This window comes from Cottoperca gobio, chromosome 24, assembly GCF_900634415.1.
Source record: "Cottoperca gobio chromosome 24, fCotGob3.1, whole genome shotgun sequence".
NCBI classification, from domain to species: domain Eukaryota; kingdom Metazoa; phylum Chordata; class Actinopteri; order Perciformes; family Bovichtidae; genus Cottoperca; species Cottoperca gobio.
The window spans coordinates 2,804,112-2,818,396 of NC_041378.1; the positions used below are offsets into that span (position 1 = coordinate 2,804,112).

The 14,285-nt window shown below is 44.6% G+C and overlaps 2 protein-coding genes across 2 annotated transcripts; one reads left to right on the top strand and one right to left on the bottom strand.

The window, feature by feature from the left end:
* The first annotated feature begins 3,382 nt into the window (after positions 1–3,382).
* On the top strand, positions 3,383–9,561 carry clec11a (C-type lectin domain containing 11A). The gene is given in 6 exon segments (XM_029462846.1): positions 3,383–3,556; positions 7,009–7,120; positions 7,280–7,387; positions 8,028–8,111; positions 8,380–8,714; positions 8,716–9,561. Coding segments are annotated over 6 exon segments (804 nt in total). The 5' UTR covers positions 3,383–3,469; the 3' UTR covers positions 8,794–9,561.
* Positions 9,562–9,643: 82 nt separating this feature from the next.
* On the bottom strand, positions 9,644–14,186 carry selenol (selenoprotein L). The gene is made up of 9 exons (XM_029462860.1): positions 14,072–14,186; positions 13,346–13,424; positions 13,179–13,232; positions 12,821–12,866; positions 12,452–12,579; positions 12,036–12,150; positions 10,922–11,044; positions 10,381–10,518; positions 9,644–10,184 (listed from the first exon to the last, which is right to left on the bottom strand). Exons 1-9 carry the CDS (start codon positions 14,169–14,171, stop codon positions 10,047–10,049), a joined length of 921 nt encoding a protein of 306 aa, XP_029318720.1. The 5' UTR covers positions 14,172–14,186; the 3' UTR covers positions 9,644–10,046.
* Between the last annotated feature and the right edge of the window lie 99 nt (positions 14,187–14,285).

Below are 14,285 nucleotides of genomic sequence, written 5' to 3' on the forward strand. Positions count from 1 at the left end.
GCAGGCAGAGAGGAGAGACAACAGGCAGCGAGGAGAGACAACAGGCAGAGAGGAGAGACAACAGGCAGAGAGGAGAGACAACAGGCAGAGAGGAGAGACAACAGACAGAGAGGAGAGACAACAGGCAGAGAGGAGAGACAACAGGCAGAGAGGAGAGACAGCAGGCAGAGAGGATAGACGTCCTGAACCAGACAGAGAGGAGAGACAGCAGGCAGAGAGGAGAGACAACAGGCAGCGAGGAGAGACAACAGGCAGAGAGGAGAGACAACAGGCAGAGAGGAGAGACAACAGACAGAGAGGATAGACGTCCTGAACCAGACAGAGAGGAGAGACAGCAGGCAGAGAGGAGAGACAACAGGCAGCGAGGAGAGACAACAGGCAGAGAGGAGAGACAACAGGCAGAGAGGAGAGACAACAGGCAGAGAGGAGAGACAACAGACAGAGAGGAGAGACAACAGGCAGAGAGGAGAGACAACAGGCAGAGAGGAGAGACAGCAGGCAGCGAGGAGAGACAACAGGCAGAGAGGAGAGACAACAGACAGAGAGGAGAGACAACAGACAGAGAGGAGAGACAACAGGCAGCGAGGAGAGACAACAGACAGAGAGGAGAGACAACAGGCAGAGAGGAGAGACAACAGGCAGCGAGAAGAGACAACAGGCAGAGAGGAGAGACAACAGACAGAGAGGAGAGACAACAGGCAGCGAGGAGAGACAACAGACAGAGAGGAGAGACAACAGGCAGAGAGGAGAGACAACAGACAGAGAGGAGAGACAACAGGCAGAGAGGAGAGACAGCAGGCAGCGAGGAGAGACAGCAGGCAGAGAGAAGAGACAACAGGCAGAGAGGAGAGACAACAGGCAGAGAGGAGAGACAGCAGGCAGCGAGGAGAGACAGCAGGCAGCGAGGAGAGACAACAGGCAGAGAGGAGAGACAACAGGCAGAGAGGAGAGACAACAGGCAGAGAGGAGAGACAGCAGGCAGCGAGGAGAGACAACAGGCAGAGAGGAGAGACAACAGGCAGAGAGGAGAGACAACAGGCAGAGAGGAGAGACAACAGGCAGAGAGGAGAGACAACAGACAGAGAGGAGAGACAACAGGCAGAGAGGAGAGACAACAGGCAGAGAGGAGAGACAACAGGCAGAGAGGAGAGACAACAGACAGAGAGAAGAGACAACAGGCAGAGAGGAGAGACAACAGACAGAGAGGAGAGACAACAGACAGAGAGGAGAGACAACAGGCAGCGAGGAGAGACAACAGACAGAGAGGAGAGACAACAGGCAGAGAGGAGAGACAACAGGCAGCGAGAAGAGACAACAGGCAGAGAGGAGAGACAACAGACAGAGAGGAGAGACAACAGGCAGCGAGGAGAGACAACAGGCAGAGAGGAGAGACAACAGACAGAGAGGAGAGACAACAGGCAGAAGAGGAGAGACAACAGACAGAGAGAAGAGACAACAGGCAGAGAGGAGAGACAACAGGCAGCGAGAAGAGACAACAGGCAGAGAGGAGAGACAACAGACAGAGAGGAGAGACAACAGACAGAGAGGAGAGACAACAGACAGAGAGGAGAGACAACAGGCAGAGAGGAGAGACAACAGGCAGCGAGAAGAGACAACAGGCAGAGAGGAGAGACAACAGACAGAGAGGAGAGACAACAGACAGAGAGGAGAGACAACAGACAGAGAGGAGAGACAACAGGCAGAGAGGAGAGACAGCAGGCAGCGAGGAGAGACAACAGGCAGCGAGGAGAGACAGCAGGCAGAGAGGAGAGACAGCAGGCAGCGAGGAGAGACAACAGACAGAGAGGAGAGACAACAGGCAGAGAGGAGAGACAACAGGCAGAGAGGAGAGACAACAGACAGAGAGGAGAGACAACAGGCAGAGAGGAGAGACAACAGGCAGAGAGGAGAGACAACAGGCAGAGAGGAGAGACAGCAGACAGAGAGGAGAGACAACAGGCAGAGAGGAGAGACAACAGGCAGAGAGGAGAGACAGCAGGCAGCGAGGAGAGACAGCAGGCAGCGAGGAGAGACAACAGGCAGCGAGGAGAGACAACAGGCAGAGAGGAAAGACAACAGGCAGAGAGGACAGACAACAGGCAGCGAGGAGAGACAACAGGCAGAGAGGAGAGACAACAGGCAGAGAGGAGAGACAACAGACAGAGATGAGAGACAACAGACAGAGAGGAGAGACAACAGGCAGAGAGGAGAGACAACAGGCAGAGAGGAGAGACAACAGACAGAGATGAGAGACATCAGACAGAGAGGAGAGACAACAGGCAGAGAGGACAGACAACAGGCAGCGAGGAGAGACAACAGGCAGAGAGGAGAGACATCAGACAGAGAGGAGAGACAACAGACAGAGAGGAGAGACAACAGGCAGAGAGGAGAGACCAACAGGCAGAGAGGAGAGACAACAGGCAGAGAGGAGAGACAACAGACAGAGATGAGAGACAAACAGACAGAGAGGAGAGACAACAGGCAGAGAGGAGAGACAAAGGCAGAGAGGAGACACAGACAGAGAGGAGAGACATCAGACAGAGAGGAGAGACATCAGACAGAGAGGAGAGACAACAGGACAGAGAGGAGAGACAACAGACAGAGAGGAGAGACACAGACAGAGAGGAGAGACATCAGACAGAGAGGAGAGACAATCAGACAGAGAGAGAGACATCAGACAGAGATGAGAGACAACAGACAGAGAGGAGAGACATACAAGCAGAGAGGAGAGACAACAGACAGAGAGAGACAGAGAGACAAACAGGCAGAGAGGAGAGACAACAGACAGAGAGAAGAGACAACAGGCAGAGAGGAGAGACAACAGGCAGCGAGAGAGAGACAACAGGCAGAGAGGAGAGACAACAGGCAGCGAGGAGAGACAACAGACAGAGAGGAGAGACAACAGACAGAGAGGAGAGACAACAGGCAGAGAGGAGAGACAACAGACAGAGAGGAGAGACAACAGGCAGAGAGGAGAGACAACAGGCAGAGAGGAAAGACAACAGGCAGCGAGGAGAGACAACAGGCAGAGAGGAGACAGTCAGAGAAAGAGAGAGAAAGAGAGAGAGAGACAGTCAGAGAGAGAGAAAGAGAGAGAGAGTCAGAGAGAGAGAAAGAGAGAGAGAGAGAGAGAGAGAGAGAGAGAGAGAGACAGTCAGAGAGAGAGAGAGATAGAGAGAGAGAGAGAGAGAGAGTCAGAGAGAGAGATAGAGATAGAGAGAGAGAGAGAGAGAGAGAGAGAGAGAGAGGGACAGTCAGAGAGAGAGTCAGAGAGAGAGAGAGAGATAGAGCGAGAGAGACAGAGAGAGACAGAGAGAGAGAGAGAGATAGAGCGAGAGAGACAGAGAGAGAGAGAGAGATAGAGCGACAGAGACAGAGAGAGAGAGAGAGAGAGAGAGACAGTGACAGAGAGAGAGAGTCAGAGGGAGTTTTGCTGCTGCAGTAACAGCAGATTTATTAGGAAGCAGAAATGGGACCGGCTGCCACTTCGCTCGCTCTGCTGTGCTTGTGTTCTCTGGGTGTGTGTGTTCCTACAGGGACGGACGACGCTACACAGGTCAGGACTGTTCGTGTGTTTGGACTTCATTTATATAAAACTACATTTTTAATCGGAGATGTTGCCGTTGCTGTTGTATGCCTCTTTGGGTTAGGGTTAGTATTCAAATCATTTACTTCAGTAGAAGTAGCAATATTACAGAACAGATATACTCCAATACAAGTAAAAGTACTTTATGTACTTTAAAGTAGATGATGCATTATGCAGAGGCAACTCTCAGTATTATTGTTGGATTAATAATAAGTGAATAATACCTCAATGTTGTTTGTAAAGGTGGAGCTTCTTTTAACTACATTATTTTTGGTAGTTTAATCTGTAACAAAGGATATTTTTTTATAAATTGAACATGTGTTTTGAAAAAATCTTAATTGAATTGCAAGGAACTATAGCTTTAAATTAATGTATTAGGTAGCATAAAATACTTAAAAACATTACTTGTACTTAGTTACTTTCCACCACTGCTTGTTGTTTGGGTAAAGCACTGAGTGTGTGTACTGTACATGTGTGTAGGAGGGAGTCAGGTCTAGATAAACCCGTCAAAAGATAATAAACATGAAGATAAGGTTTGACAAACATTATGCTGATAAGCTGAAGTGAAAACAACTTAATAATAAAACACCCTTCTCCCTCTGTCAGACCATAAGCCACTGAGGGAATACATTGACAAATATATGTATAATGGTTTTAAGCTAAGATAGATAGAGAAATGTTTTGTATTATTGTATTATTTAGGGACAGTTAAGTAAAAACTGCAAAACAAATCTACAAAACAAACATAAAACTGATTATTCAACAACCTGAGACCTGAGAACATCTATTTACTAGGGCTGTCAAGCGATTCAAAAAATTAATCTAATTAATTACAAGCTTTGTGATTTATTCATTAATATTTGCTGCGAAAAGCATTTCAAAATATTCAAATGGATTTTGGAAGATGAATCAATGAGTAGCATTATTAACTGTCAACATGTATTTTATTTCAATACTATTTCTCCAATATCTTGTGTGCCACAATTATCTTAGACAACACAGACCAGTTTGACATAAAGTGCCATTTCAAATCTGGCATAACATCTTTCATTGCACAATAAACAATACGTTTAAAAGTTGTGTCATGTGACGCCATGTGTGAAGCCTCCGTTAGCCCCCTGTCCTCCACCACCTGCAGTCCATTGCAATACATTTCTGATGGAGTTGTTAACGTGTCTCAGGTAGACGATGTCAATGTGTCTCAGGTAGACCGATGTCAACGTGTCTCAGGTCTCAGGTAGACCGATGTCAACGTGTCTCAGGTAGACCGATGTCAACGTGTCTCAGGTAGACCGATGTCAACGTGTCTCAGGTAGACCGATGTCAACGTGTCTCAGGTAGACCGATGTCAACGTGTCTCAGGTAGACCGATGTCAACGTGTCTCAGGTAGACCGATGTTAACGTGTCTCAGGTAGACCGATGTCAACGTGTCTCAGGTAGACCGATGTCAACGTGTCTCAGGTAGACCGATGTTAACGTGTCTCAGGTAGACCGATGTCAACGTGTCTCAGGTAGACCGATGTTAACGTGTCTCAGATAGACTGATGTTAACGTGTCTCAGATAGACTGATGTTAACGTGTCTCAGGTAGACCGATGTTAATGTGTTTCAGGTAGACCGATGTCAACGTGTCTCAGGTAGACCGATGTTAACGTGTCTCAGGTAGACCGATGTCAACGTGTCTCAGGTAGACCGATGTTAACGTGTCTCAGGTAGACCGATGTTAATGTGTCTCAGGTAGACCGATGTCAATGTGTCTCAGGTAGACCGATGTCAACGTGTCTCAGGTAGACTGATGTTAATGTGTCTCAGGTAGACCGATGTTAACGTGTCTCAGGTAGACCGATGTCAACGTGTCTCAGGTAGACCGATGTTAATGTGTCTCAGGTAGACCGATGTCAACGTGTCTCAGGTAGACTGATGTTAATGTGTCTCAGGTAGACCGATGTTAACGTGTCTCAGGTAGACGATGTCAACGTGTCTCAGGTAGACTGATGTCAACTTGTCTCAGGTAGACCGATGTTAATGTGTCTCAGGTAGACTGATGTCAACTTGTCTCAGGTAGACCGACTCATTCTGCGTTTGAACGCCTGATCGAGAGATGACGAGACAGGTCGCTCACTTTAGCATCATCGCGGTGCTAGCTAGCTCCAAGCTAGCTGCTCAGTGCTTTGCGTTGAGGTGATATTTCAGCTTGAAGTTCTCCGATGGTTCGAACATTCTTCACAGAACAGTTACATCCGGGAGTTTATTAATGTAAACTTTCCATTCACGGGGCCAAGTAACGTTTCTAGCGTTCATCATGTTGACAAGGCTGCTGTGGCCGCGTCAGTCACGTAAAGAGTCAAGGGGCAACTAAGAGCGCGAGTAATCTGCGTTAATTCTTTTGTCGCGCTATTTTTTCTGTCATTAATTAATCAAAATTAACGCGCTAATTCGACAGCCCTAGTTTTAAGCTAAGATAGATAGAAATGTTTTTTTGTTGTTGACAAAATCAAATCAAATCAAATCAAATTTATATAGCCCAATATCACAAATTATACATTTGTCTCAGTGTGCTTTACAGACTGTACAGGATACAACACCCTCTGTCCTTAGACCCTCTGTCCTTAGACCCTCTGTCCTTAGACCCTCTGTTCTTACACCCTCTGTCCTCAGACCCTCTGTCCCTAGACCCTCTGTCCTCAGACCCTCTGTCCCTAGACCCTCTGTCCTCAGACCCTCTGTCTTTAGACCCTCTGTTCTTACACCCTCTGTCCTTAGACCCTCTGTCCTTACACCCTCTGTCCTTAGACCCTCTGTCCTTAGACCCTCTGTCCTTACACCCTCTGTCCTTAGACCCTCTGTCCTTAGACCCTCTGTCCTTACACCCTCTGTCCTTAGACCCTCTGTCCTTAGACCCTCTGTCCCTAGACCCTCTGTCTTTAGACCCTCTGTTCTTAGACCCTCTGTCCTTAGACCCTCGCATCGCACAAGGAAAAACTTCCTAAAAGAAACAATTAAAGGGGGAACAATGGAAGAAACCTCAGGGAGAGCAGCTGAGGAAGGTTAATACAACATTTACTTGTTGTGTGGTCCTCATTGGGGACAGTTAAGTAAAAACTGCAAAACAAATCTACAAAACAAACATAAGACTGATTATTCAACAACCTGAGACCTGAGAACATTTATTTACTCATGCATATTGTAAATTTAAAAGATTTGTGTTGAGCTCCGTCTGGTTTCATATTTTATGTTAAAACAAAGTGAATGAACTTGATTTCTTCTTTTCAACTGTAAGTTCATTGTCCACATGCACAGGGAGGTAATTTGCACATTGGATACATCTGACGCTTGTTTGTGGGAAAGCTGGTTTTGATTTCATTACATCTGACGGAACTTAAATGTGACGTGATGTCTCTCTGTCTCTCTCTGTGTGTCAGGCGGAGTTGAAAAAGGCGAGAGGGGACGTTCCTGATATTCTTCCAGAACCTGAACCTGAACCAGAGCCAACCAGCCCGGTGTCAGACTTTGAAAACTCGTACAACTATGTCTGTGAGTCTCCACACACAGACACGATGACATCACTGTGGAAAACTGCATCATATTAGTCTAAATAATAACGATGAGCACTTTAAAGCAGCCCAGTAATGCTTCATATTTCCTGTTCTTCTCACTTGTGTCCTGTATCGTCTATTATATTCTGTTCCTCAGTGTCTAGACTGGCCGATATGGACCAGGCGATCCACAAGCTGAATGTGGGTCATTACACTCTGGATGTTAAAGTCAGTCAGTTAATAGACCGTCTGACCAGGGTGGATGGTAAGACGATCACTTTCTCCCACAAATCCACATTTCTCTTTCTTTATGGACCTTCCCCCCCCCCCCCCCACCTTTCTTTTTTATCCACTAAGTCTGTCAGTGTCATTGTAAAATGGACAAATGAAGGATAAATGCAGCGTACCGGCCCAGCCGCTAAAAAGTGAAAAACCAGCTGTGAAAAACGTCCAAATTAAGTCAAAATTGGTGTTGATATTACACAGGAGGAGAGAAGCTAAATGAATGAAAAGAAAACAATGAATGGGATGAACTATATTCAGCATTTAACTCCACATAGTGCAATCCACTTAAACTTAACATTAACTTAAAACAAGCACACATTTGCAATAGCTGCAACCACGTTCAGGCATTCACACACACACACACACACACACACACACACACACACACACACACACACACACACACACACACACACACACACACACATATACTTGACCTCCGTGGCAAATTTCAGCCTCCTAGTGCGAAAACTGTGGTCTGTGGACCGAACTGACCGAACGACCGAACGAGCGAGCGAGCTATAGAGCTGCTGGTTGAAGCTAACAAATGTCAAGAGGAAGATGCCGTGTTCTGATATGCAAGCCTTTTTTGTTGTTGTTCTCCACCACCAACATGGCAGTGAAAGTCGAGGAGCTGGAGGACAGCATCCGGGAGGTCTACCAGCACAGCAAGGACAACCGCAAGGAGATGGGAAGACTAGAAGGTATCAGAGTTACTTTCATACAAACATGACTCCAAATTAATGCTAATTAATTAGCTCTGTCTGCTGTGTGAAGTAAGCAACAGTTTGCAAGTGTTCACTATAAACTTTATATGTTGATTATATGTCAAAATTGTGTTTGCAACTTGTTGCGCTGCCCTCTAGTGGCCAAAAACAGAAATCTGTTGATTCAGTTTTTATTTTGTCTTTTTTGGTACTCTTATTCTAAACGTGTGATGAAGCATCCGTCTGGTTTCTCTCTGCTTCTTAGGTTGCCAGAAGGGGCACAGGATGGGATACAAATGCTATCTCGTGTACAACAGCCTTGAGGACTACGCCGGAGCATCCAGGAAGTGTCTAGAACGCGGCGGCCGCATGGCAATGCCCCGCGACCGCAGGGAGCAGGAGTCCCTCGCCGACTACGTCAAGTCTTTCTTCCACCCGGGGAACTGGCCCGTCTGGCTGGGCATCAACGACCTGCAATCTGATGGCATGTACCTCTTCGACGATGGGACGCGGGTCTCTTACTTCCAATGGCGCAGACACTTCCTGTCCAGCCAGCCGGACGGAGGGAGGCGGGAGAACTGCGTGGCGATGTCGTCAGACTGATGGCGACTGGTGGGACCACTACTGTGATCGGACCATGAACTATATGTGCGAGTTTGATGACAGGGAGACACTTTAAATGAAACTATTTTTCAAGATTTACTCTCTAACCCCGTTACTTTGACCTCCGTGATTATTAGAAATAAAAGCCCCCTTATATTTTAAAATAACTTATGGCCCTTTAAAAGACTTACATGGATTGGTTGTATTCATAGTCTTCAATTCTCCATATGAAAACTAGAGTTTCAATACAAAAATCAACTATAATTTCATTTCTAAATGCAACGAGTGCAGCACTGCTTAAGTACAGTCAGTGTCTTGCGGGATAAAAACATTTTTATGAAAATATTTCACGTCAAACATACGTCTCAAATGCGCACAAGTTCACGTATTTCTATTTAAATGACTTCATCAGACTATCCCAGTATTATAAATATTATAGTATTCATGCAGCTGTGTTGATATGAATGTACTCTGGTGTGATCTCACACCTGGAATTCTAAATATTTGTTCAAAGTTTCCAAATAAGAAGGGAAAACATGAAAAGCTGGTACGCTCTTCTTCAGAATCAGCACATACTGAACCTCTCGAGGGTATAAATGAATGTGTGTTTGGGCTTAACGGGAATTAAGCAGTGCTTCTCTGTTACTTCTGAACTTTAACAAAGTCTTGTCTCTGGCCAGATCACTTCATGAGTTCATGACAGCATGATGACTGTATGTGAATGTATCCTGAGTCCTACAGTATGTTAAACAAAACAGTTGTACATAAAAAACTGAATGAAAATGTTTTTCATGAATCTTTACTACGTTTAAATAATTGTGAGTGAATACCAAAATGTAACACAACAAAGGAGGAAGTTCTAAAATGCTTATTGATGTCTACAAACATTCAGTAGCAGAACTTTGCTTAAATAAAACCAGCCGGGATCATCAGAAATCTCATTTTATTTATACATATAACAGATCACATTTGTAGAACAGCAATCTTGTCCCTTCCAAAATTAAAACGTTTATCTCTCAATGGCACACAAATCCAATTAAAGACATACCTTAATAAATGCCAAACTGTCTGACATTACAGATTACAGTAATATTGCTAAAGAAATGAACATAGAATTAACTTTATATTGAATTACACCGTGATCCAGCCGCACCATCACAACACTGACACAACAGAGGAGATCAGTTGTCTTCGCTTCACAGTTCTGCATCGGCCACATTTCTTCATGGTGTCATGAGAGCGAGACGTGACGTCATAAACGTGACTCAAAGAGCTGCTCTTCTACTGCGGTGTCAGTGATGTGCCCCCCCCGCGATCACCCCCCCAGGCTCAGTGTCTCCAATGTTCACGGATCAAGTGTCCACGGCCTGCAAGGATGGCCTTCACAGTCGGCCTGTCCATCGGGATTTTAGACCGGTGAGAAAGAAGGACATTCCCTGCTTCATCCAGCAGGAAGTCACCTCCCATCTGAAGAATTACATAAAAACACATTAAAGCTGCATCATTAAATACTTTTAATATAATATCAGAATATTAAGCTATTATTAACTTATTAGCTAATATCAAATCAGAATTAAAATAGTATAAAACAACATTGGAAAGGAAAGAGATCAGAGAGCCAGCTCCTACATGTCAAAGTGTTTGCTGTGGTGTCCATGTATACCTGGTAGATGTCTTCCAGCAGGCGAGCGGGGACGTCGGGGAAGTCTCTGTCCACAGCTCCGTACTCCGAGTACCGCAGCAGGCAGCTGAACTTCAACACCTTGGAGTAAGACGAGCCGAGGCCAAAACTCCTGTATACCTGTGGCAGAGAGGACTTCTACTGCGTTACAAAAGAATGCACTTTTCTTTCTGCAGAAACACATTTTGGCAGCAACATGAAGAGTATTTACAATTTACGATCGCGTCTGTGACATTTGGAATTTCATATTTGGTTCTTTGCCCTCGTTTCCAGCTCACATCTGGTGGTTGACTTTTCAGAATAAATGTTTTGGAGGCTTCAGCTTACTGCGCTTTCCTGACACATCATCAAACAACTGCTAAATCCTCTGCTTCCCTCAGCTTGTTTGTACTGAGTCACAGCCTTTTCTAGTTTCCTGCACACTGAAATAGACAATATAATACAAAACAGACAGACAATCTACTGCAATCTGAATTTCCCTATTATGTTATGAGTGGATTAGAGTGAAGACACGCATCCTGACCTTTCTCTGTGGATCCAGCAGCATGTCGAAGGTACATCCAGTCTGCTCCCGCCACACCTGAGCTCCCTCCACACCGCCGAACGCTACCACCAAGACCTGCACTGACCGAGCCTCCAGGACCGCCTACAGTCACAGAATAAAAGATTGAGACTAAACACTGATTACAAGCCACCTGAAGAATGTTCTTTTGCTTCTCGAGGATCTACTATACTCACGCTTCCACATTTTTAAAAGTCATTTATTTATAGGAAAGAAAATGGCTGCAAGGTCATGGAAATAAATGTTGGATCACTTCGTCGCCAGAAAAGAACATTTAGGGCTTTCCTGCAGAGTGACTGGGGGCTTTCTTTCTATTTAAATTATTCAAAGCTCAGAGGCTTCAAACGCAGCGAACACAGCGACATCTGGTGGCTTCAGAACGTATACAACGCCTCTTTATGATGGTGCGTATTTATGTAACATTTCACATGAGTCATACGTGATGTAATAAGGGAATGACATTCATTTAATGAGCTTAATTCATTGTATTACATGGCATCAGATGGAAACTTCTCTTACTTATGATTATGTCTTTTTATTTTGCTTCCTGATTTGACACAAGCTTCATGTCATTCATCCATCTCTCGTTCGATGAGAAGATCACTCTGTAGGGAAAGTATGAAGCTAAGCAGCCGGTTAACTTATTTCAGGAAGTCACTGCTGCTGCTGAACAATTAGTCCTCGTAAAAACAAAACATCTTTTTTATACATTTTCGAAAATGGGAAAATATTCACATTTTTATTTGTCAAAGTATTTAAGTCGCTTAAATGGTTGCGGCATTTTGGATCATTTGTAGGCGGTTTAGGGAAGTCTTGCTAAGGTAAGTGAAAAGAGAACTGCAGAAGTAATAATAAAATAAATGCATGAATTATTAAAGCCAGCTCAGCTGAGGAGTCAGGACAGAAGAGGCTCATCGAGTGACGGTTCATCTTCCAAACCAGAAGGCATTTAGCAGTAAAGGGATGCATGTGCATGTGCATGTGCATGTGCATGTGCATGTGCATGTGCCAGTAGCAGAAGGAAAGCGGTTTCTCTAAACATGAATGATTCGCATCAGATTGAGGGTGGACTGACCTGGTTGGACTTTAGCTCGGCCACGTGGTCTCGTCACGGCAGTCATCCGTAGTGTCTGATGAGGACAAGCAGCGGCTTCTGCCCCCGACCCAGGTACTGACCCAGAGTCACGCTCCTTCCAACGACAAGAACGTGACAATACTTAAAAGTTGCTGATGAGAAACATAACACTGTTTTTTAATTAACCTTATAAAAACAGAAAGTTAAGGGTCTTTGGCGTCATGTCAGGTGGAAATAAGTAATAAGTTTGTCTTTGAGTATTTTACTGAAAACACTCGACTGCTTTCTCCCACAATGAACACCTAGTGCACGTCATCTTGAGGTCGTAGCTTCTTTTATGATTAATTAATATAGCATTTAATCTTAGGGATATGAAGAAACGCACACAGGTTTCGACTGACAGTGTGTGAACTCACTTTCCACTGCGTCCATCAGTGAACGCAGTATCAGGGCTCAGGCTGCCTGCGATCTGTCCTCCTGACAGCTGTCCGTCTGTCGTCTGCAGACCTCTGTCCACGCTCTCCAGGAAGGAGTCCCAGTCCCTCTGTGCGCACGCACACACACACACACACACACACACACACACACACACACACACACACACACACACACACACACACACACACACACACACACACACACACACACACACACACACACACACACACACACACACACACACACACACACACACACACACACACACACACACACACACTTTATTGGTGAACTTAAACCATAATGTGCAACATTTAAAAACGGTGAAAGGTTTCACACATACAAACCTCCAGCTGCAGAAATTCCGTCACCTGATCTCTCACCGCTGCATGGCTGGAAAAATATACAAAAGCTTGATGAAAATTAGGCATCACCACCACGACAATGATTTACTACATTCACTGTAAATGTTTTAACCGTAGCGTGGGAAACAGGAACGCCCTTTATCAGGTATTATAATGTGGTTTGCACAATAGTCTGTGTTGTGTTTTTTGGAGCCTGGATTTATGGAGTTATAATATCTGTAATATTAAAATGTAATCATTTTGCCCAAGGCCTACTGCCTATTATACTTGAACATAACAACCTGCGTGGTAAAATGGCTTTTTTATTATCATTTTTATCATCTTTTGATGTGATACTCACTGATATGACTTCTGCCAAATGTCCTCCGCTTCACTCTGCTTCTTCACGCCGAGGCTGCTCAACAGCAACGAAACACACAATTATAACATTTTGATTAAAACAGCAGATTGATTTAATTACACTTCAGCCAGTGCGAGATGATTCTGCAGGTGTTGTGATCACTTCACCTTTTGTAGAAGTCTGCGCCGGCTGTGATCAGGCCATATAAAGTGGAGATCTTATGTGGGACAAACCTCTCCAGGGAGTCTGTGTGAGAACAAAAGGAACATAGTTATGGGTCACGCTGCTTTGTGAAATGTCACGGTGTTGGCAATAAGCATGACAGGGATTATATTCCAACTTTAAACAAGAAGCATGTGTTGTAGCCAGTTTAGAGACTAGATTATAATTCATTATGTAATTTAATGTTAAATACATAGTAAATGTGGGTGATTAAAGTGATAACAAATACTTAAAAATACGTTATTCAATTTATTTAAACTAGATTTGACACTTTATCTTAAGTAATGACTATCGACCAGCGGACTTCAATTACATTTCTTGCATTTTAATGCTGCTGTGCTTCTTGAGAAAAATATATATAAAATAAAAATAAAACAAACATCATATTCCAAATTGATATTATCTCTTCTTCAATTCGGCGTGCATATAAGATATTTAGAAAAACGATTTTGAGTAGAATTCTGTCTTTCATTCGGGGTTCACGTTATTCCTTCAGTCATCTCCGGTTTAATTGCGCACGTAAAGCACGTACAGCATTACTACGTTGCACGTTATGTACGCCGTTAGACATAAAACCAAAATAATACACTTTACATAAAAGTCATAATCAAGGTGGTGTCTTCAAACAATAAAGTCACAACAAATACATCCAGATCCGTCTTACCTTCTGCCTCCTGCTTGGCCTGTCTGTAGAAGGACTTTACCCAGGTTGACCAACAGAGTGAGAGCACTTGTTAAAGTCTCCTCTGACACAGACACATCCTCCGCCATGATGCTCTTCTCTCACCTGCACTGGTGACAACTGACAGCAGCCCGACGGTCATGCGAGCTAAAAGTGCACGCCCAGTGACCACGTGACACATCATGTTACTAGCTAAGCTAAGC